Raw genomic sequence first — 21,942 nt, 5'->3', positions numbered from 1 at the left:
AGTTAGTTCACCCAAAAATGAAAATTAGCCTATTATTAGGGATAGTTAAATAAAAAAATGTAAATAATGTCATCATTTATTCACCCTCCACTCTCACCTGAACAAGTTTTTTTTTCTCCATCTGCTGAGCACAAAAGAAGGCATGTTGGTTACCAAACATTTGGCGGTAGTCGTCGACTTCCATAGTATTTTTTTCCATACTATGGAAGTCAATGGTTACCGCCAACTGTTCGGTTACCCAAAATATCTTCTTTTGTGTTCAGTAGAAGAAAGAACCTCATGCAGGTTTGGGACAACTCAAGGGTGAGTAAATGATGACAGAATGTTTATTTTGGGTGAACTATCTATTTAAGATTACATGTAAGAGTATTGTTTATTACTAGTAGCTTTAAAGATTATCTTTAAGTGAATGTTACGTATTGTCAAAGGAAATCTCAAGCGAGAGGTATGGTACTGATATATGTGACCCTGAACCACAAAACCAGTCATAAGGGTTTTCAAAATTGAGATTTATATAAACTGAATAAATAAGCTTTCTATTGATTTTATGGTTTGTTAGGATTGGACAATATTTGGCCGAGATGCAACTCTTTGAAAATCTGGAATCTGAAGGGGGCAAAAAAAAAAAAAAAAAAAAACTAATTTAAGAAAATCACCTTTAAAGTTGTCCAAATGAAGTTCTTAGCAATGCATATTATTTATTTACGGTAGGAAGTTTACAAAATATCTTCATGGAACATGATCTTTACTTAACATCCTAATGATTTTTGGCATAAAAAATACTGATACCGTGTATTTTTGGCGATTGCTACAAATATACCCATGCTACTTATGACTGGTTTTGTGGTCCAGGGTCACATATCATGCCCTACTAACTATACAAAAGACAGGTTAAAACAAATTGACCTGGTAGCTGCGCAGGTCAAAACGTCTCTCGATGGAGGTGATGACGGTGTTGATGAAGCCGTTGATGATCATGCCCTGGAGGAAGGAGGCCACACAGAGAAAGAAGAGAACCCAGCGTGGGGTGTTGAAGGTCTGGATACACCGTGGGGTCAGTGCTCCCCATCCACAAAGATTCTCTGAGTCCGTCGGGACGAACTTTACCCCAGTGGGCGGCTCTTTGCGGTCAAGCCCCGGTATGGCTGTCTTGTGGAGCACAATACGGGCATCTCCAGATGGGCTGCCTGGACCAGAGCCGTGGGACTCCACTGGGCTAGGAGTGTCCAGGCTGGGTCCCAGTGGACTGTCATGTAGGACCAAAAGCTCTTGCTTGGAGCTGAAGGAAGTGTCATTGTTCAGCAGGTGGGGCATGGCCCCAGCAGGGGGCGCTGTGACAGACTTTGTGAAGGGTAAGAAAACAAAACTTTCCCACAGGAAAAGTTTCCACAGAAAAATGTCAGTCTTTGGAAAAGGATCCCTTCACAGAGTTTCTTACGGTTTAAACTGAAGTCATACGGATTTTGGAAAACAAAATTCTGCAAAGAAGAGTGAGAAAGAGACAATAAGTTTGTTACCAACCTAAGTAAATTCACAGTTATTAAACTCCACAGCCCAAATCTATTTTCACCACTTCAAGAGCAAAATTTGAATTGTGAGATATGAACTCAAACTAGCAACATAAACTAGCAATTTTGACTTTTTTCCTCAAAAGCATGAGACTTTTTTTCTTAGAATTCTGTTAACATCATACATTTATGTTTTTTTATTGTTTCTAACACAGTATAAAAAATTTAAAGAAGGTAATTGCGACTTTTTGTCTCACAGTTCTGGAAAAAATGTAACTTTATATATATATATATATTAGTGGTGGGCCGTTATCGGCGTTAACGTGAGACTCTTATTGGGCGATAAAAAAAATATCGCCGTTAATCTATTCTCAAAGTTGGGTTGGGAGCTGGGTCTAAACTACGCAAGATATGATGACTTTCACCTTGATAGTTTAGCGCGGATGACGTATACCTAGTCGAATTGCACTGTAGGGGGCGAGAACGAGTCTTCAACTTCTGTGAAATTACCACATCAAATGAGACGTGCAAACATGAATGCAGTTATTAAGCCGCTTCAGGGCAGGTGCGTTGCTAGACCCTTTTTACTGGGTAGCACACATATTCTGAATGCCTTCAGCAGAATTCAAATTAGCCATTTTAATCTAGATTAATCTAGATTAATTCCAAGATTTAATCTAGATTAAAAAAAATTATCTATGCCCACCCCTAATATATATATATATATATATATATATATATATATATATATATATATATATATTATTTTATTTATATATATTATTTTATTTATATATATTATTTTATTTATTTATTTTTTAAACCTATTAGGGAAACGTCTATTCTTATCTCATGACCAATTCGTATGTATTTTCTGGGGTGTCTAATTCATACAACCTCACCTGTACAATTTTGTGTGATTTTTCTGTGAGGGGTTGGTTTAGGGGGGGGGTTATGGGTGGTCCATACGACACATACGAATTCCTACAAATTTGCCACCTCATAAAATACATACTTTTTTTTTTACGAATTGTATGAATTTGTACTAATTAGCCCCCTTGTAAAATGTATAAATTGCAGTGAAATTGAGTTGTCAATGTGCAAAAATGTGCCAAATGGCGTACAATCAATTTTTTCCCCACAAGGGGTCTATACACCCCTGGATATTGCGTGAAATCCACGCTGCGAAACTCCTTCAGTGGCTGCGGTATCATGACAAGCATCGCATGTTTACATCCTGCAAGGATGGCATCTAGCGTTTCTTGTCTCTAAGCTCTTTTAGTAGCTGGGATTGACTAAAAGCCTCAAAGGCATCAGGGCTAAAGTGGAAAGAACAATGTTTTATTCATCCACAGGCATTTTCCCCTTCTTGTCTCCTCTTATTGTTAGGAAAGCAGTGAAAACTTACATCGCTTCTCTTGTTGCCCTTCAATTGAAAATTACAACTAAAAGCTGCACAATGTGGCATTGTACTCTTTTTTGGACTGTTAGGAGGTTTTGAATATTCAAAAACCACACACAGGTTCTGCACATGCAGGGGTTAAAGCAAGGCTGCGTTCATTCAGTACACGTGTGTTATGCCGAAAGATCTGTATTGAAAATGTGGCTATGAATATGTGTAGTTACAGTGTTAGTTGAGACAAGCGGGCGTTTTTAATTCACTCTCCACTGTAGCTGGATGGACACATGAACATTTCGAAGAACAGCAGCCAATGGCTAGCAAAGTACAAAAACAAACAAATAGTACAAGACCTTTAAGTATGTGGAAGTATGTAGAAGAAGACCACAAGCTCAAATTTGACCTTCTTGTCTTTGAAGGGATAGTTTAATCAAAAATGAAAATTCTGTCAATAATTACTCACCCTCATGTCGTTCCAAACCTGTAAGACCTTTGTTCATCTTCAGAACACAATTTAAGATATTTTTGATGAAATCCAAGAGCTTTCTGACCCTGCATAGACAGCAACGCAAATCTTAATTTGTGTTCCAAAGATGAATGAAGGTCTTACAGGTTTGGAGTGACATGAGGGTGAGTAATTCTTATAAAAATTTTCATTTTTTGACGAACTATCACTTTAAAAGCCACACTTATTAGTACAAATGGAAGAATTAGGAAGAGAAAAATCTTAACCAATTCAGTATCACTGTAGGAAATTTATCCTTGGCTCAAGTGCTCACTTAATTTAAAAGAAGCAACGCAACAGTGCCATTAAAAGCGTAGGAGTACAAACGTAAGGTGTACTATTTTAGGCAAGTTCTACCTGCGTAAGGCCATTAAGAGATTTTCGAAGTTGTATGTCTTTAACTGTAAGCTCAGCTTAAGTTAATAAGCTGCTTTCTAAAAGACTTTTACTTCATGCAAACATACATACTACCAAATTATATGAAATGAAACAATGCATTTACATGCACCTGCTCCAAACTAGTCCGTTTTAGACCTACTAGTGTGTAGGTTATAGCATTTATAGTTTTGCATTAATCCTATATTTGCATTGCATTATAACAGGAATCTATCAAATATCATATTGTATTATAACATTTAAATTTTGCCTACAGTAGATCTTGTGAACACCACAATAACTAAAGTTTTTCTAAGTCTAAGTGTAACCTGCTTATCTCTGCTCAGATTCAGATTTCGTTTTTGACACATAATAACCAGCAGCTTTGTGATTCTTGCACTGGCACTGTGTAATTTGTGACCATTATTTGAACAAAGTCCACTGTCTAGAATTGCACCCACATGTAAAACATACAAGACAAATGCAAATGCTTTGCTATTATTGCACTTGGCAGACGCTTTAATCCAAAACAAGTTCCAGTGCAATAAAGGTATACTGTACATTTTATGAGTACATGCTTTTCCTAGAAATGAAACTCATGACCTAAATGTTAGAAAATATAAAAAAAAAACATGAAATATTACATCCAAGAACTGCATTACATTTGTCACACTGAATGAATAGCAGAAGTCACATTGCCTACCTTGGTTCCTCAGATACTTCATTGGTCTAAATGGGTCTGAGAGTTTGATTGTGCAAGAAATCAGAGAGAGAACAAGCAGCATAAGACACTAGAAGCAAGCAAGACAGCCCCAAAATGGGGCGTTACTCAAGCCTCTCACTGCTTCACATCTATCACTGAAGCAGTATTGACACAGTCCTGCCCACTGTGTCTACCTGACATATGCCGATCAGCACCTTAGATGTCTTTTCTTAACTCGTCACACTGCATTCACACCACAAGAATGTGTTTATCTAGAAAACCAAGGAGAAAAAAGTTCAGTTTCTGCCGTCCCAGTTCAGATTTTCACTTGCTAACACTAACATATGGAAGCCCGTTTCCGTCACTGAATGAAACAATAAATAAAGGTTATTGCGACTTTTTATCTCACGATTCTGACTTTTTCTCAGAATTGCCTGATATAAACTCGCAATTGCAAGTTATAAAGTCAAAATTGCAAGATATAAACTCACAATTCTGTCTTTTTTTCTCAGAATTGTGTGATAAAGTCAGAATTGATATAGAAACTCGCAATTTCTGAGAAAAAAAATCAGAAATGTGAGTTTATATCTTGCAATTTTGACTTTATAACTTTAAATTGGGAGAGTGTATCTTTTTGCAATAAAGACTCTATAACTCACAGTTGTGAGGTTATATCTTACAATTCTGAGAAACAATGGTCAGAATTGCAAGTTTGTATCAGACAATTCTGAGAAAAAATTTGAATCAGAATTTCAAGATGTAAACTCGCACTTGCGAGAAAAAAGTCAAAAAGATTTTTTTTTTAATTCAGTGGCAGAAACAGGCTTTCTTCCACACTAACGTGCCCTACCTAAAAAATTATAATAAAATGTTAAATTATTTATTTAATAAAATATTTTTCATTTAACTTAAAGTTTTATTTTAACACTACAAATAATTGTAGTTTTTAATTTTTAATATTATCTAAAAAATGATAAAACAGAGCATTACACATTGGTGGATATACACCGCGTTCCAAATTATTATGCAAATTGTATGTAAGTGTCATAAACACACAGTTTTTTGTTTTTCAATTAGACTCATGGATGGTATTGTGTCTCATGGCTCTTTGGATCACTGAAATGAATCTCAGACACCTGTGATAAATAGTTTGCCAAATGAGCCCAATTAAAGGAAAAGTACTTAAGAAGGATGTTCCACATTATTAAGCAGGCCACAGGTTTCAAGCAATTATGGGAAAGAAAAAGGTCTCTCTGCTGCCGAAAAGCGTCAAATAGTGCAATGCTTTGGACAAGGTATGAAAACATTAGATATTTCACGAAAACGTAAGCGTGATCATTGTACTGTGAAGAGATTTGAGGCTGATTCAGAGCACAGACAGGTTCTTGCAGGTAAAGGCAGAATGAGGAAGGTTTCTGCCAGACAAATTCATCAGATTAAGAGAGCAGCTACTAAAATGCCATTACAAAGTAGCAAACAGGTTTTTGAAGCTGCTGGTGCCTCTTGAGTCCCGCGAACATCAAGGTGTAGGATCCTCCAGAGGCTTGCAGTTGTGCATAAACCTACTATTCGGCCACTCCTAACTATTGCTCACAAGCAGAAACGGTTGCAGTGGGCCCAGACATACATGAAGACTCATTTTCAAACAGTCTTGTTTACTGTTGAGTGTTGTGCATCTTTGGATGGTCCAGATGGATGGAGTAGTGGATGGAACATGTCCCAACAAGGCTGCGACCACAAGAAGGAGGTGGCGTTTTTGGCCGGAATCATAGGGAGAGAGCTGGTTGGCCCCTTTAGGGTCCCTAAAGGTATTAAAATGACCTCGGCAAAGTATGTCGAGTTTTTGACTGACCACTTTCTTTCATGGTACAAAAAGAAGAACTGTGCCTTCCGTAGCAAAATCATCTTCATGCATGACAATGCACCATCTCATGCTGCAAATAATACCTCTGTGTCATTGGCTGCTATCTGCATAAAAGATGAGAAACTCATGGTGTGGCCACCATCCTCCCCTGACCTCAACCAGATTGAGAACCTTTGGAGCATCCTCAAGCAAAAGATCTATGAAGGTGGGAGGCAGTTCACATCAAAACAGCAGCTCTGGGAGGCTATTCTGGCATCCTGCAAACAAATTCAATCAGAAACTCTCCAAAAACTCACAAATTCAATGGATGCAAGAATTGTGATAGCGATATCAAAGAAGGGGTCCTATGGTAAGATGTTGCCCAGTTAGGATGTTTTTGATTGAAATAGATTTAGATTTCAGTAAATATGACCACCTAATGCTGCAAATTCAGCAAATGCCCATTTTCAGTTCTTTACAACCTATACAATGTTTTAACTCTGTTGTGCATAATAATGTGGAACAGTGCATTTTCAGTTTTTTATTTTTGAAATAAATACTGTTATCATTAGGAGGTTTGTTCAATAAAATTCGAATTATACCCTAATGGTTGATGACTTAAAAATTATACTGACTGTCATTTACATTGACTAATTATGAAAACCAGAGAAAGATATCATTTGCATAATAATTTGGAACGCGGTGTATGAGATGCAAACAGAGTTTGTTAACTGCACAAGCTCTTTATACAAATCATGCAGTTAAACCAAACACAGGGTTCCCACACCTTGGTTAACTTCAAATTCAAGGAACTTTTAAGGACTTTTAAGTCCAATACCCTCAAATTCAAGGATTTAATGTGGGGACACATTTCAAGTGAGAGCAAGGTTACATCGTGTTACCTTGTAAGATACATTGTTACAGTTTTCATGTGTCAAACAACTATTTAAAAAAAGTATTTTTTGCATTTATTTTTGGTCATATGACAGAGACCTGATATTCTATTTGTTGTATTTATGTACATCCTGTACTGTATTCTAAAATGATCTGATATTAACTTCTGCATGGATTTTATTGAAAAGTGCTTAGGCTCATGCAACCAGAAGATTTATATATGAATTTGTTTTTAAGTTTTCTTCTTTGGTGAGCCAACTTTTTTGAAACTTCCATTTTCATTTCAGTGGTTTCAGACTATTTTTGCAATGTTTCACAATGTGTCTGTAAAAGGTTGAGGTACCATCATAGTAGTTTTGTGCGTACGTGAACGTCATGGCAATGTACAACACAAAATACCTCACGCAGGAAACATTTAACATAACGTGTAAATGCACGTAACTATGTAAATCAAGCAAGCTAGTATGCATAGGCCACAAAGTGTTGGCGAAATAACACATTAACGGACTGGAGGAAATAACACGGAATTTTTTTCAAAAAATATATCTCACAAAATAAATTCAAGCACTTTCAAGGACCTGTATCTATGCACGTTTATTTTAAAAAACTTTCATTTTTTTTCAGACTCAAAAACTGTTAAGGATTTCAAGGACCCGTGGGAACCCTGCAAACATCAGAATGGTTGTGATCACAGTTTTCTTTCAGTCAGTTTAGATATCTTACGTTTAAAGACAACAGGACAATGAACAAACAACAAAACCAAAATGAAAATTCCCAAACCAGTATTATCATAAAAACTGAGGAACTAGATAAACGCTGTTGCAATCCCTGGTTTTTATTTCTGACTCATTTGCATGCATCTATGAATAATGAACACATGGTTGAAAAGCTGTGGAGTTACTATAGTGTCAAGAGTATTGGTGGTACAGCTAAGGCTGTGTGAGTGAATCATTTCTCAGGTCATTTCTCAGTCTTCAAAAGAGTTCTGGTTCATGCTTTGTTACAATGAGATTAATAAAAAAGCCTAATTATTTGTTCTTGTGTTCTACAAACTCTTTCATTTCTAATTTTAAACGTGCGATCAAAAGGAGGGAAGGATAACATCAGCGAGAGCTTAGAGTCTCAGGGTGGGAACATGTGTTTGTTGTGGAGTGCAGGTTCCTTCCCTTTTCTTTGAACTGCGCTGGATAGTCATATGGTGCGATATGAATTACACAGAAAAAAAAAACAAGGAAACAAAGCAAGAACACGCGGGAACACCACTTTCACTCTTTTTTAGGATTTCTGGGAAGGAAGCGTTATCTAAAAAGCATTCACACAAACATCTATTTTTAAAAATTGTGTAATGCTGATTCAGGTGCTGGTGCATGATTAATCTCAGATGTGTTCATTACAAAATGTAACCAAAATAAATAAATAACACAGCTGCAAGCAGCGATTACCGGGGATCAAGCATGTTAAAACATTTAAGCGCATATTTATTTAGCAAACCTGTTACTACCTAAATCAATGATTAAAAAAGAATTTTGGCAAATCTAGGTAATTTACCACAGAGATATGTTTTCTTAACGTTTATGACTGCTATAGCACCAGTTGTGGTCCGATCTCCCTAGAACTTTGCATGTTTTTTGGAATCACCTTTCACATGTGCCCGCCAGTTTTGTGAAGTTTTGAGTTTTCGTTTAGGCTTTATAGGCTTTTGGGTATATTTGGACACACCCCTTTTCAAAACGACCCCGTTATAGCTTCCCAAAGGGTACATTTCGATTTTTTTTTTTATTATTATTGATTTAGAGAGTCCAGAGAATTGAACTGCAGTGTTTTTTTCCAGACTGAGCGAACAAGCTATAGGTCTAGTCCGCACAAGTACTATACAATCGTTTATGATCTTGAAAAATGTGATATTGTCCTGCCCCAAACAAGTGGCTGATTTCTTTTTTTTTATTTTTTAAAGATTTATTTTTAGGCATTTTTGCCTTCATTATGATAGGACAGATCAAGTATGACAGGAAGCGAAGTGGGAGAGAGATAGGGGGCGGGATCGGGAAAGGTCCTCGAGTCTGGATAATAGGTGCTAAAAGTTCATCGGCCTATGACGGCCATGTTTTTGAGATACGCAAATGTTATAGTAAAAAAATCACATACCGATTATTATGTTGATGTTCATGTGACTTTTTTTTTTTTTTACATGACCTCTGATTCAGCTCTTACATACACATTATGCGTTTGGCAAAAATATCTCATTCTGTTCAAAGGTTTTATCCATTTTAGTAAAGGCGGTCCTGCCCCCTTCAAACATTTTGCCATTCCTTTGCAATGGAGAGTCAAAAGTTAAACTTTTTTGATAATTATTGATATTCACTCTCCAGAGAACCTTCCTGCATTGATTTGGCTCCGATCGGGCAATAAACCTAGGACTAGTTCGCAAAAGTAGTTTTTCCAAAAAGGCTTCACGCCTGTGATGAACGTTTAGTGCTGCCCAATCATTTTTACATAGAGATCGCTAATCCTTGGCCATTCTAACAATTACAATAGGCCTTTATGCATTTGAAAGAAACTTTTATCCAAAAACACTGCATTCAAAGTACACATTTTATCAGTTAATACATGTATTCCCTAGGAATCAAGCCCATGACTAGCACATCCTGTGTGAGCTAAAGGAGCAAGCTGGAGCACAGTCGTATCAAATTTGTTGTAAATATTTTAAGTACACTAAAAAACGGTGTAGGATTTACTTTGAAACAACTGCTAGCAACTTTCACCAACAAATAAACAAAAGAAATGAAAAGCAAGTGAAATATTTAGGTAGAAAGACTGAAATTTAATTTCCCTGTCAAATTTACTCCAGCAATCTTTGTTTTATTTACAACTTTAAAAAATATTTGGTAACACTTTAGATTAGGAAACACATTCACTATTTACTTTTTTAAGTTCCCCTCAATAAACTTTAAAATTGCTGCTTAATTAAATAAGGTAGATGTTGTAGTCAGGGTTGCCAGGTTTTCACAACAAAACCTGCCCAATTGCTACTCAAAACTAGACCAATTGTGTGTTTGAGGGGGGTCCCGCGCATTCTGGAGGGTAAAATACACGTGTTTGGCGGGGCTCTCCTGGTAAAATGTACATTCCAAGGGCTAAATATCACATTCTTGGGGTTGCTTCAACCCACAGTCATGAAATCAACCCACGGTAACAGTGTGAAAGTAGCCCAATTCCACAGGAAAACCAGACTTGGCAACACTGGTTTTATTTTTAGGTATAACTGGAATTTAAAATATATGTGCTTTATTAATAATAAACAGCCAATATGCTAGTAATCTGCATACTAAAAAGCAACTACTAATGGTAAATAGTGTTCCCTAATCTAAAGTGTTACCAATATTTTTTTACAGTTTATATTAGGGTTGTACATTAAATGTGCTAATTCAGTGTGATTAATTATTAAAAAAATAAAAATAAATGCAATTTGTAGGTCAGTCAGTGATATGTTTAGTAATATGGAATTACAATAAAAACCAATATAATATAACTTTTTTTTCTTCTATGCTTTTATCTGTAACAGCAATGTACTGTCTACTCTATAGGTCTATTCTTAGCAAAAATTGGTGTATGCTATTAACTGTGAATAATGCAACTAATATTTTTTTTTTATAAATTGAAAATTATGTATATTTTATTATTCATTATTTAATTACATGTATTGATTTGGTCAGTTTTGCCTCACAAGCAGAACATAAGCAGTAGACTAGACACAGGACAACACATTATAACTTCATCTATGGCATTATATGTCACCTAACACCACTGTGCTATCAGTGAAGCTTCTGATTGCCTTATAACTAAAAAACTGGACAAAAGCTGACAGAGGAAAAACTCCAGACAGTACAGCAAGAAAACACTGCTTTAAATCTGATCATCTCAGACAACATTTGAAACAAAATAAATAAAGATATGATAATCACAAACCTGAAAACTGAAAGTGCAAGCATGTTTCCACTGGCGAATAAAGCTTCATACAACATGTTCACCTCTCTCAAATTATGGCAAAGCAGGTCAACCAATCAAAGCCATGCTTTTCTGTTATCCTGCACTATCACTGGCTGGAAAGCTATAAAAAAACAGCTCAATATCAGTTGGGAGATAACAGCTAAAGCGAACTGGCTTTGTGAGGTCATTTTCTAATAACCAGCCACTACAACAATATGTCCTGTTTTCTCTAGAGCTTTTCCAGGGAACAAGGAAGTAATCTACATAACATATGCATTCAAGCCTCACTATAAAAGAGAATCTTTCACTGAGACTTGCATTACCAGCATTTCACAGCATGCCCTTGTGGGATATACTCCAGACCTACTGATGTGATGGAAGCAGACAAGGGAAGTCTCTGACCCAGTAGTGACAGCTGATCTTTCTACATACTGGATAGATAAGAAAACAGCTTTAACCACAGAGGAAGACACATGCAAACAGACAGGGATGCAAATATAAAGTCATGCAAAGCAGGTAACCATGCCAAACTATCAGCTACAAAACTATGCCAAGTCTTTACACAATATGGTACTGTATCTCCTGACCTGAACCTGTTTGGTTGGTTGGCTGGATGAATGGATAGATGATTTTCAGCCAGATCATTTACTACACGTGTGTCGTGTATGTTGTGCTCTTAGAAGCATGCGTGCAGACAAAGTGTCATATCTCCAGGGGCTTGTCTCATCATTTAGCTGTAAACTTGTCTGTACATAGGTGTAACCAAGTGGAATGAATGACCTACAGAAGCAGCCAATCAGCTTCTGTACACTCCAGGTTTCGCCACAGGCACAGGAAAATGTAGGTTAACACACTGTCATAACAAGGGAGTAACAACTAGATCACATTCAGTTGCAGCCTTTGACCTAAAGTGTAACATAAAAGTTCAAAATGCATTTATGTATTTGCTTTATTTCTGTTTATAGAGTGTACTTTTAAAGACCATTTTAAAGTTCAAGACAAAGGTCCCAGCGTAGCATGTTTTTAAGACAGATTTGTTCAGATTTTTTAATATAAATGTTCTGCAATTACATAATTAAGTTTTTGGACAATAAGATTTTCAATGTTTCCAAAGAAGTATCTTCTGATCACCAAGCTTGCATTTTTTTTTTTTTATCCAAAGTACAGCAAAAAAAAAAAAAAAAAAAGTACAATTTGGATTTTTTTTTTACTATTTAAAACAACTGTTTACTTTTTGAATATATTTTAAAATGTAATTTATTCCTGTGATTTCAAAGCTGAATTTATAGCATCATTACTCCAGTCTCATGATTCTTCAGAAATCATTCTAATATTCTGTTAAAAAACATTTATTAATATTATTATTATGTTGAAAACAGCTGAAGTAGAATTTTTTTTAGGTTTCTTTGATGAATAGAAAATGAAAAGAACAGAATTTATCTGAAATAGAAATATTATACATGTCTTTATTATCACTTTTGATCAATTTATAGCATCCTTGCTAAATAATAAAAAAATAAAAAAGTATACTGACTCCAAGCTTTTGAATGGTCACAGTGTTTAATGTTACAAAAGGTTTTTATTTCAGATAAATTTTGATCTGTGGATCTTTCTATTCATCAAAGAATCTTGAAACTACTCAACTGTTATATTTATAATTATGATAGTTAAAAAATAGTTTCTTAAACAGCAAATCAGCATATTAGAATGATTTCTGAAGGATCATGTGACACTGAAGACTGGAGTAATGATGTTAAAAATTTAGCTTTGATCACAGAAATAAATTACATTTTAAAATATTTATAGAAAGCAGTTATTTTAAATAGTAAAAATATTTCACAATATTACTGCTTTTGCTGTATTTTGGATCAAATAATGCAGGCTTGGTGAGCAGAAGAGACTTCTTTAAAAAACATTAAAAACCTTACTGTCCAAAAACTTTTGACTGGTAGTGTACACAGTAGTTTTTAGTAATATTCAGATGCTATTATGGTTTTAATTCATATTTTGAATTTAATATATATATATATATATATATATATATATATATATATATATTTTAATGTTGTATATTATTTCAGTTACTTTTTATTTTATTTAAAGTAACATTTTTTTTTAAATTATTTTAGTTAGTAAGTCTGATTTAAATTACAATAATTGTTGGCCTACTTGTGATTTGTTATTTTACATATTTGCAGTTTCATTGACTGTTTTGTTTTCATACATTGTTTTATGTTGTAAATTTTGCTGAAAAGTGTAACGGAGGGAGTCTGAGAAGTGGATCCAGATGCAAGCTTTATTTGAAGACGTGGTCAAAACAGGCAGAGTACAACACCGGCAAACAGGAATAGACAAGATAATCCAAAGAGTAGTCCGAAAGGCAGGCAAAAGGTCAGGGGCAAGCATCAAGGTTCAAATACGTGAAAACAGTCCAAAGATCAAACACGGGGAAACTAGAAAACACGACAACTCAGGAACAAGGAAAGCTAAACAACGATCAGCAAACACATAGGGGGAAAGGAAAGGCTTTATACGCTGTGTGTAAATGAGGTGCAGGTGTGTGTGTGAGTGAATGAGGTGCAGGTGTGTGTGTGGGTGTGTCAGTCCTGGTTATGAAGGATTGTGGAGAATGTAGTAGTCCATGAAGTGGGAGTGTGACACCTGGTGGTGAATGGACAGAAAGGCTACAGACCCCCCCCCAAAGAGCGGCTTCCAGACGCTCCAACCACATAATGATACCGGAGGGTGGTGGAGCGGAGGCGGAACAGGGGGAGGGATGGAGGGCCAGGTCCATGTGGGGGTGAAGCAACTATGGACTGAGGCGGGACTGGAAAATCTGAGAGCACGACAGAAGCCCTCCAAGGTGGTGCAGACAGATCAGGGGCCCACCAGGGCAGAGCAGATGGAGTAGAAGTATGCCAGGGAGGTGTAGATGGATCAGGAGCCCACCAGGGCGGAGCAGACGGAGCAAAAGCCCACCAGGGCAGCGTAGATGGACCAGGAGCCCGCCAGGGCGGAGCAGGCAGCCGCATCATGTACTGAAACCTGGGGAGAGCAGAGACAGATGAGGCAGACAGAGCAAGGAGAGAAGTAGAGAGTTTGTAGGGGATTGCCACCCCCATAGGAGGTTCTACAGCAAGTGCTGACACCTCTGGAGGCAGCTCTGGAAGGCTGGGCGGAACCAGCGGAGACTCTGGAAGGCTGGGCGGAACCAGCGGAGACTCTGGAAGGCTGGGCGGAACCAGCGGAAACTTTGGAAGGCTGGGCGGAACCAGCGGAGTCTCTGGAAGGCTGGGCGGAACCAGCGGAGACTCTGGAAGGCTGGGCGGAACCAGCGGAGACTCTGGAAGGCTGGGCGGAACCAGCGGAAACTTTGGAAGGCTGGGCGGAACCAGCGGAGACTCTGGAAGGCTGGGCGGAACCAGCGGAAACTTTGGAAGGCTGGGCGGAACCAGCGGAGACTCTGGAAGGCTGGGCGGAACCAGCGGAGACTCTGGAAGGCTGGGCGGAACCAGCGGAAACTTTGGAAGGCTGGGCGGAACCAGCGGAGACTCTGGAAGGCTGGGCGGAACCAGCGGAAACTCTGGAAGGCTGGGCGGAACCAGCGGAAACTTTGGAAGGCTGGGCGGAACCAGCGGAGACTCTGGAAGGCTGGGCGGAACCAGCGGAGACTCTGGAAGGCTGGGCGGAACCAGCGGAAACTTTGGAAGGCTGGGCGGAACCAGCGGAGACTCTGGAAGGCTGGGCGGAACCAGCGGAAACTTTGGAAGGCTGGGCGGAACCAGCGGAGACTCTGGAAGGCTGGGCGGAACCAGCGGAGACTCTGGAAGGCTGGGCGGAACCAGCGGAAACTTTGGAAGGCTGGGCGGAACCAGCGGAGACTCTGGAAGGCTGGGCGGAACCAGCGGAAACTTTGGAAGGCTGGGCGGAACCAGCGGAGACTCTGGAAGGCTGGGCGGAACCAGCGGAGACTCTGGAAGGCTGGGCGGAACCAGCGGAGACTCTGGAAGGCTGGGCGGAACCAGCGGAGACTCTGGACGCTCGGATGAGACGTGACTGGGCTCAGAGGGAACGGCCGTGACTTGACTCGGCTCTGAGGAAACGGCCGTGACTTGACCTGGCTCTGAGGAAACGGCCGTGACTTGGCCTGACCTTGTTGGAACAGTTACGACTTGAATCGAACTTGCTGGAGCAGCTGCAATTTGACGTGATTCAAGAAGTACTGTAGCGTCTTGATGTGACTTGGGGTGTGAATCTGGGTGATGTCTTGACCTAGGATGTGGAGATGTGTCTTTGCTTGACTCAGGATGTGGAACTATGTCTTTGCTTGATTCAGGATGTGAAGCTGTTTTCTTGCTTGACTCAGGTGAAGCTGTGTCTTGACTTGACTCGGAAAGTGAGGTAGTGTCTTGACTTGGTTCAGGAAGTGAAGTAGTGTCCTGACTTGGCTCAGGAAGTGAAGTTGCTTGACTTGGTCCAGGAAGTGAAGTAGTGTCTTGACTTGGTTCAGGACGTGAGGTCGTGTCTTGGCTTGACTCAGGACGTGAGGTCGTGTCTAGGCTTGATGCAGGAAGCGCTGCTTGACCTGACTCAGGAAGTGCAGTTGCTTGACATGGTTCAGGAAGTGCAGTTACTTGACATGGTTCAGGAAGTGCAGTTGCTTGACATGGTTCAGGAAGTGCAGTTGCTTGACATGGTTCAGGAAGTGCAGTTACTTGACATGGTTCAAGTAGTGCGGTCGCTTGACTTGACTCAGGAAGTGTTGATGTGTCTTGACTGAGTGTAATTGTAGTCGCCACTTTGTGAATGAGTTCAGGAGCGGCAGCCATCTTGTGAAGTAACACTGGTGTGGAGTCCGTCTTGTGAACTGGTACTGGGCTGGCGGCCATGACAGATGCGTACTTTGAAAGTTCCGCTGCAGCTTGACTTGGCTCTGGAAGTTCAGCTGTAGCTTGACTCTTACTTAACTCAGGAACCGCAGGAAAGAGGAGACTTGACCCAGGAACTGCAGCAAAGATGGGACTTGACCTTGCATGAGCAGCAGCTGGAAGGGCAGCCCTGACAGATGCAGACTCAGGATCAGCAGACAAAATGTGAGCAGGCTGTGGCTTGGCTGACGTGTGTTTAGGGAGACCAGCTGCACGTGCAGACATCAGCGGTGTATCTCTCATGCTAGATACCAGGCGGGGATGGTTGGATGTGATGTTAGTGAGCATTGTTCTGGTAGCTGGGAAGTTAGCGGGCGCTGGCTTAGCAGACATGGTATGATCTGGTCCTGGAGCAGCAGAACTGATATAAAATGACTCTGTCATGGCGGCCATCTTGTGAGCTGAGTCTGGAAGGGTGGCCATCTTGTGCTGTGGCTCAGGGCTAGCAGACATCTTGTGCTGTGGCTCAGGGCTAGCAGACATGACATGGGACTTATGACAGTTGGCAGTGACAGGAATTTTTTCAACTGACTCCTCAACAGTGCCCACAGTGAATGAGGAGCCAGTGAGCAACAAAGCAAAGTCCAAAAATTCCATGAGGGACCCTCGAGGACCACTAACTATCAGCATGGTGCGTATGGGTTCATTTAGTCCATGTGAAAATAAGTCCATGAGTGCACAGTCCGGGAAATCAGAATATGGAATAATGTCCAGGAAATCTTTGATGTGGTCCTCGAGGGACCGGTTACCTTGAGTGGTGTGGGTGAATCTGATGACTGGGTCCATGTTTGCGCTGGTGGTGGGATAAAGCTGCTGGATCCTGGTGTGGCTGATCGTTCTGTAACGGAGGGAGTCTGAGAAGTGGATCCAGATGCAAGCTTTATTTGAAGACATGGTCAAAACAGGCAGAGTACAACACCGGCAAACAGGAATAAACAGGAAGGGGCAAGCAGCAAGGTTCAAATACGTGAAAACAGTCCAAAGATCAAACACGGGGAAACTAGAAAACACGACAACTCAGGAACAAGGAAAGCTAAACAACGATCAGCAAACACATAGGGGGAAAGGAAAGGCTTTATATGCTGTGTGTAAATGAGGTGCAGGTGTGTGTGTGAGTGAATGAACTGCAGGTGTGTGTGTGGGTGTGTCAGTCCCGGTTATGAAGGATTGTGGGGAATGTAGTAGTCCATGAAGTGGGAGTGTGACACCTGGTGGTGAATGGACAGAAAGGCTACAGACCCGTTTTGTAACAGAAAGACTGTTTAATGATATTCATTAAGATATGCGCCTATACAGAAACAGATGCTTCTTATTCAACAGCCAATTTGTTGTCATTAAAAAAAGCCTGAATATTCTTAAATACCGTATTCACTTTACAGCCCTTAATCCCGTGTTTGTGGACAAATGTGGGCACAGAGGTCTCAGGTGTGATCAAAAAATTTGTGTTCAATAAATGTTATATTACTATCTTCGATAAAATAAAATCTATCAATTTATGGTGTTTTTTTTTATTTTGGGGGTATTTTTGAATTTATTTACCTCTAAAAGTACCATATTTTTTTATGTAAATAATGCTTATTTTTATGTTATATTTAATATTTAATTATCTTAATTAAAAAAATCATTCCAGTAAGTTCAGAGAGTTAAAACCTAAAGATGAAGTGACTTTGGTGGCATCTGGTGTCTTATGTTAGTATAAAATTAACAAAAAAACAATAATATCAATAACCACTAGATGGCTGCAGTACTGAATTGCTGCATATAGGTTGAACTCTATGAACCACTGTTACGATGAATTTGACCTCTTAATTTTTTTTACTTTATCACAACTTAAAATTGTAATTTTAATAAATATATATCTGTGTTAGGTGAGACTATACAAAGATGCCAAAATATGCTTAGATATATATGACCATGCTATAAGGAAAAGACAAAGTAGTAAATCATTATTTATTTATTTGAAACAAAGAACATCAAATTTCAATAACTCAAACTAATTGGTGCCAATTCCTGGGTCTTTATGTTTGTATGTGTGAGTGAGTTTTTATAAAAAATAAAAAATAAAAAAAAATTTCCAGCTCTGTTATAGGCTCATTGAATGCATTGTTTGTTTGTGTTTGTGTGTGTGTGTGTGTGTGTGTGAGTGTGAGTTGTTGCCATGTTGAGAAGGTTGTACAGGATCACCCCTTCATTTTTGTGTATGTAATATATGCGTTGTATTGGATCTACTGATTTTTATTTGACAAAAAAAAAAAAAAAATCTCTGAATTACAGTTTTTCCCATTCATTCCTATGGGTGCCCATTTTTGTCCACGAATACGGGATTAAGGAGTTTTTTTTTTTCACCCACTTAACATTGTAGAATCGAGTCTTTTTTTTTTTTTGCGTGTTCAGGTGGCAAACTTAGGAAAAGTAACCAAGTCTTGTACCACTCAGATCAAGGGAAGTATTTTTAAAAAATTAATCAAAATTATTTTGCCCACATTTGTCCAGCTTACGGTATGAGGGTTAAATGAATTGTATGTGTTTTAAAATAACTTTCTGTTTAATGGCCACAATATATCCTTCAAATATGCAATGTATTAGATGTATTAAAGTCAATATCAGAGGACTTGTCAGTAGAGAGAACTGAGCATGAGGAAGGAAGTGGGTTTCCAATTTAAGAAAAACTGAAGTGTCTTTACGGTAAAATCACCACCGATATGCAAACCCTCTCCATCATTCAGATATTATAAACACACAGACATTACACCAGTGCCTCACAAGCAGAACTAGAACAGCAGACTAGAAACAGGACTACACATCTTGACCTTATCTATGAAATGAATGTTATTATATTGATAGGGAGATATTGATTCCAGGAAGAACACCTATAAATTCTCATTTAATACCACTGTGTATCAGTGAAGCTTCTGATATAATAACTAAAAGGTTACACATTAGTGGAGGGTGTGGTATAGTGGGAGAGAGGTGGAGCAGAAAGAGTCAACAGGGATTTCTAATAAATGTAATCTTATCCATCATGTTTGCAATATGTCAGGCAATTTATAATACACTTAATCATTACTGTTGAATGGTTTCTGGAGGAGTAGAGTGCATTCAAGGCTTAGTCATAACTTAAGGAGTGACGAATGGTTGTGATAACAAGTCATTGTATGAACTATTAACATTACGTTAACCTTCTGTGTTTATTGTGTAGATAAAAAGACATATGCTCCTTCAGCACCTTCACTGATGCGTAATTTAAACGTGGATTTGAGGTTACTTAGTATAATCATAATTACCAGTTATATTACATGACGCCTAAGTGTGTATTATGTTGGTTAATTGTAATATGTGACCCTGGACCACAAAACCAGTCATAAGGTTAAATTTTTACAAAACTAGATGTATACATCATATGAAAGCTCAATAAATAAGCTTTCTATTGATATATGGTTTGTTAGGAAAGGACAATATTTGGCCGAGATACATCTATTTGAAAATCTGGAATCTGAGGATGCAAAAAAATGAAAATACTGAGAAAATCACCTTTAAAGTTGTCCAAATTAAATTCTTAACAATGCATATTACTAATCAAAAATTACATTTTGATATATTTATAGTAGGAATTTTACAAAAAATCTTCATGGAACATAATCTTTACTTAATTTCCTAATGATTTTTGGCATAAAAGAAAAATCAATAATTTTGACCCATACAATGTATTTTTGGCTATTGCTACAAATATACCCCAGCGACTTAAGACTGGTTTTGTGGTCCAGGGTCACATATAACAAATAATATAATAAGAAAATGAACAAATATAGCTCATAACACGGAGTTGTTGACGTTACAAAGTGGCAAGAGAACAGCTAAAAAGGCAGAATTATATTAGCGATGGGAATTCAGCCGACTGAATCGATTCTTTTGAACAGTTCATTTCAAAAAAACGATTCGGCGGTTCTATACGTCACCACGTGAACAAGACTGTTCTTCTCAAAAGAACGTTTCGAATATCGACAAATTCTGTTCCAAAATATCTGAGCATGTTGGAAACGGCAATGACGGTATTCAGAGAAATGAACGGTTAAAATGAACTGAAGCATTTTGAGGATTAACGTTAAACATCACGCTATTAATCATTGGACAATTTGCTGTAGGGTTCGTGACATAACACGTTAAAGTCAACGCTGTACAAAATGTACTGTAAAAAGCTATAATAATAACAGCTATATTTTAGGATGTGTCATGTTGGACCTGTGGTTTGTATTTATATGTTTATATGAGCATGTGTCTGTATTGGCATCCTGGAAACAGGTGGATGAAATACGCAGTCCAGACTCATTTATGAGTCTTTGTCGTCTGCACTGCACTTCATGTCTGAGCATTTACAGTACAATAACCAGACCTACAGAGACAGACATCAGTGTGCGTCTCATCAGCCATATGGCTCGCCGTACTGCCTTACTGTATCCTTTCATACCCAGTTATCATACTCTCACATGGTCTTGTTCATTCATCACTGTCTCAACATGGAAATGTCATGAAAGCTACTCACGATCTCACGCTACTGAGGATTTAGACGACTCCTCCATTTTCCACAGATCTTGTCATTTCGTTTCAGGTTCGCGTTTATTGTCTCTCCCAGCGTAAATCCATGATTAAACGCTCGAACTGTAGATGTTATAAAATGTCGAGCTCTCGGATTAAGCAGCTGTCACCCAATGAGAATCCGCCCCCCATGGCGTTATGCTGCTGGACCAATAGTGTCATCCGTACTAACGGCTGCGTGTGCCTATGCTGTATGTGACAACTGTCTTTACCGCGCTGATAAGCAGCATCCTTAGTAACCAGGAGATTTACTACACGTAGCTCGAGTTCCATGTTTCATTTATATTTTTAAAACTGAAAAATAAAGTATTTTTAGAAGAAATATGAATTACTTCATAGTGTTGGCTATAATTTCATTTATCATTTATTATGTTCATTTACTATTTACTGTATAATAATAATAATAATAACAATAACAATAAAAACAACTTTTTATGTAACACGCTTTTAAAACTACTTATTCTACACAAAAAAGCAATTAACACAGCAATCTAAATAAACTCTTACTTAAGCCAAACAGTTCGACTTTACTGCAGAATGAAGCCCCGCATTTTTTTTCTAATGCATTTATTAAGTAAATACACTCTTAACAAATGGTGCCAAATAACACTAAAATTTGTTCATTTGCTTGTAATCATAGGGGAACCACTTTCAGTGCTATATTGCACCTATTTTTAAAGGTGCTATACAGTACCTTTGTCAAACGGTGCTATGTAGAACCATAAGAGGAACCCCATTCTCTTAGATTTTAGATATGTTTCTCCACTCTCATATATTTGCTATAAATGGGAATTTACTCCAATGGCAAAAGCTGTTTTGAATCACTTTTCAAAGTCTTGGGTGGGGGTCCTGGAATATTTCCTTGTAGGTAGGCCTTGGGGGCAAAAAGGTTGAGAACCACGTTATCTTCAGGAAATAGACTGCATTTATGTTGGTTCTTTTTGTCCTTTCCCCCAAATAAACTAAGGTACTAAGAGAGAGTTAGAGAACCTTTAAAGAATTATACAGGGGCTTAACAGGTTCTTTGTATGGCAGTGGTGCTATATGGCACCTTAACTACTTCAAAGAACTGCTGAAGAACATAGGCTTAACAGGTTCTTTAAAAAATAGCGGTGCTATATGTCACCTCAAGCACTCCTAAGAAATGCTGAAGAACCATACTGGTCTTAACAGGTTCTTTATAAGTAGCGGTGCTATATACCACCTC

The 21,942-nt window shown here is 38.3% G+C and overlaps 1 protein-coding gene across 1 annotated transcript in view; it reads right to left on the bottom strand.

Annotated features, from left to right (window-relative positions):
* Nucleotides 1-20,830, bottom strand: part of slco4a1 (solute carrier organic anion transporter family, member 4A1) — a 37,868-nt gene extending 17,038 nt beyond the window's left edge. Inside the window, 2 exon segments of the mRNA XM_073823730.1 lie at nt 907-1,478; nt 20,683-20,830. Coding sequence (XP_073679831.1) covers nt 907-1,314 — 408 coding nt within the window. The 5' untranslated portion in view covers nt 1,315-1,478; nt 20,683-20,830.
* Between the last annotated feature and the right edge of the window lie 1,112 nt (nt 20,831-21,942).

Source organism: Garra rufa, chromosome 18, assembly GCF_049309525.1.
Source record: "Garra rufa chromosome 18, GarRuf1.0, whole genome shotgun sequence".
Classification (NCBI taxonomy): Eukaryota; Metazoa; Chordata; class Actinopteri; order Cypriniformes; family Cyprinidae; genus Garra; species Garra rufa.
Note: the sequence above shows the minus strand (reverse complement) of the source record. Positions and strands in the feature narration are given on the sequence as shown.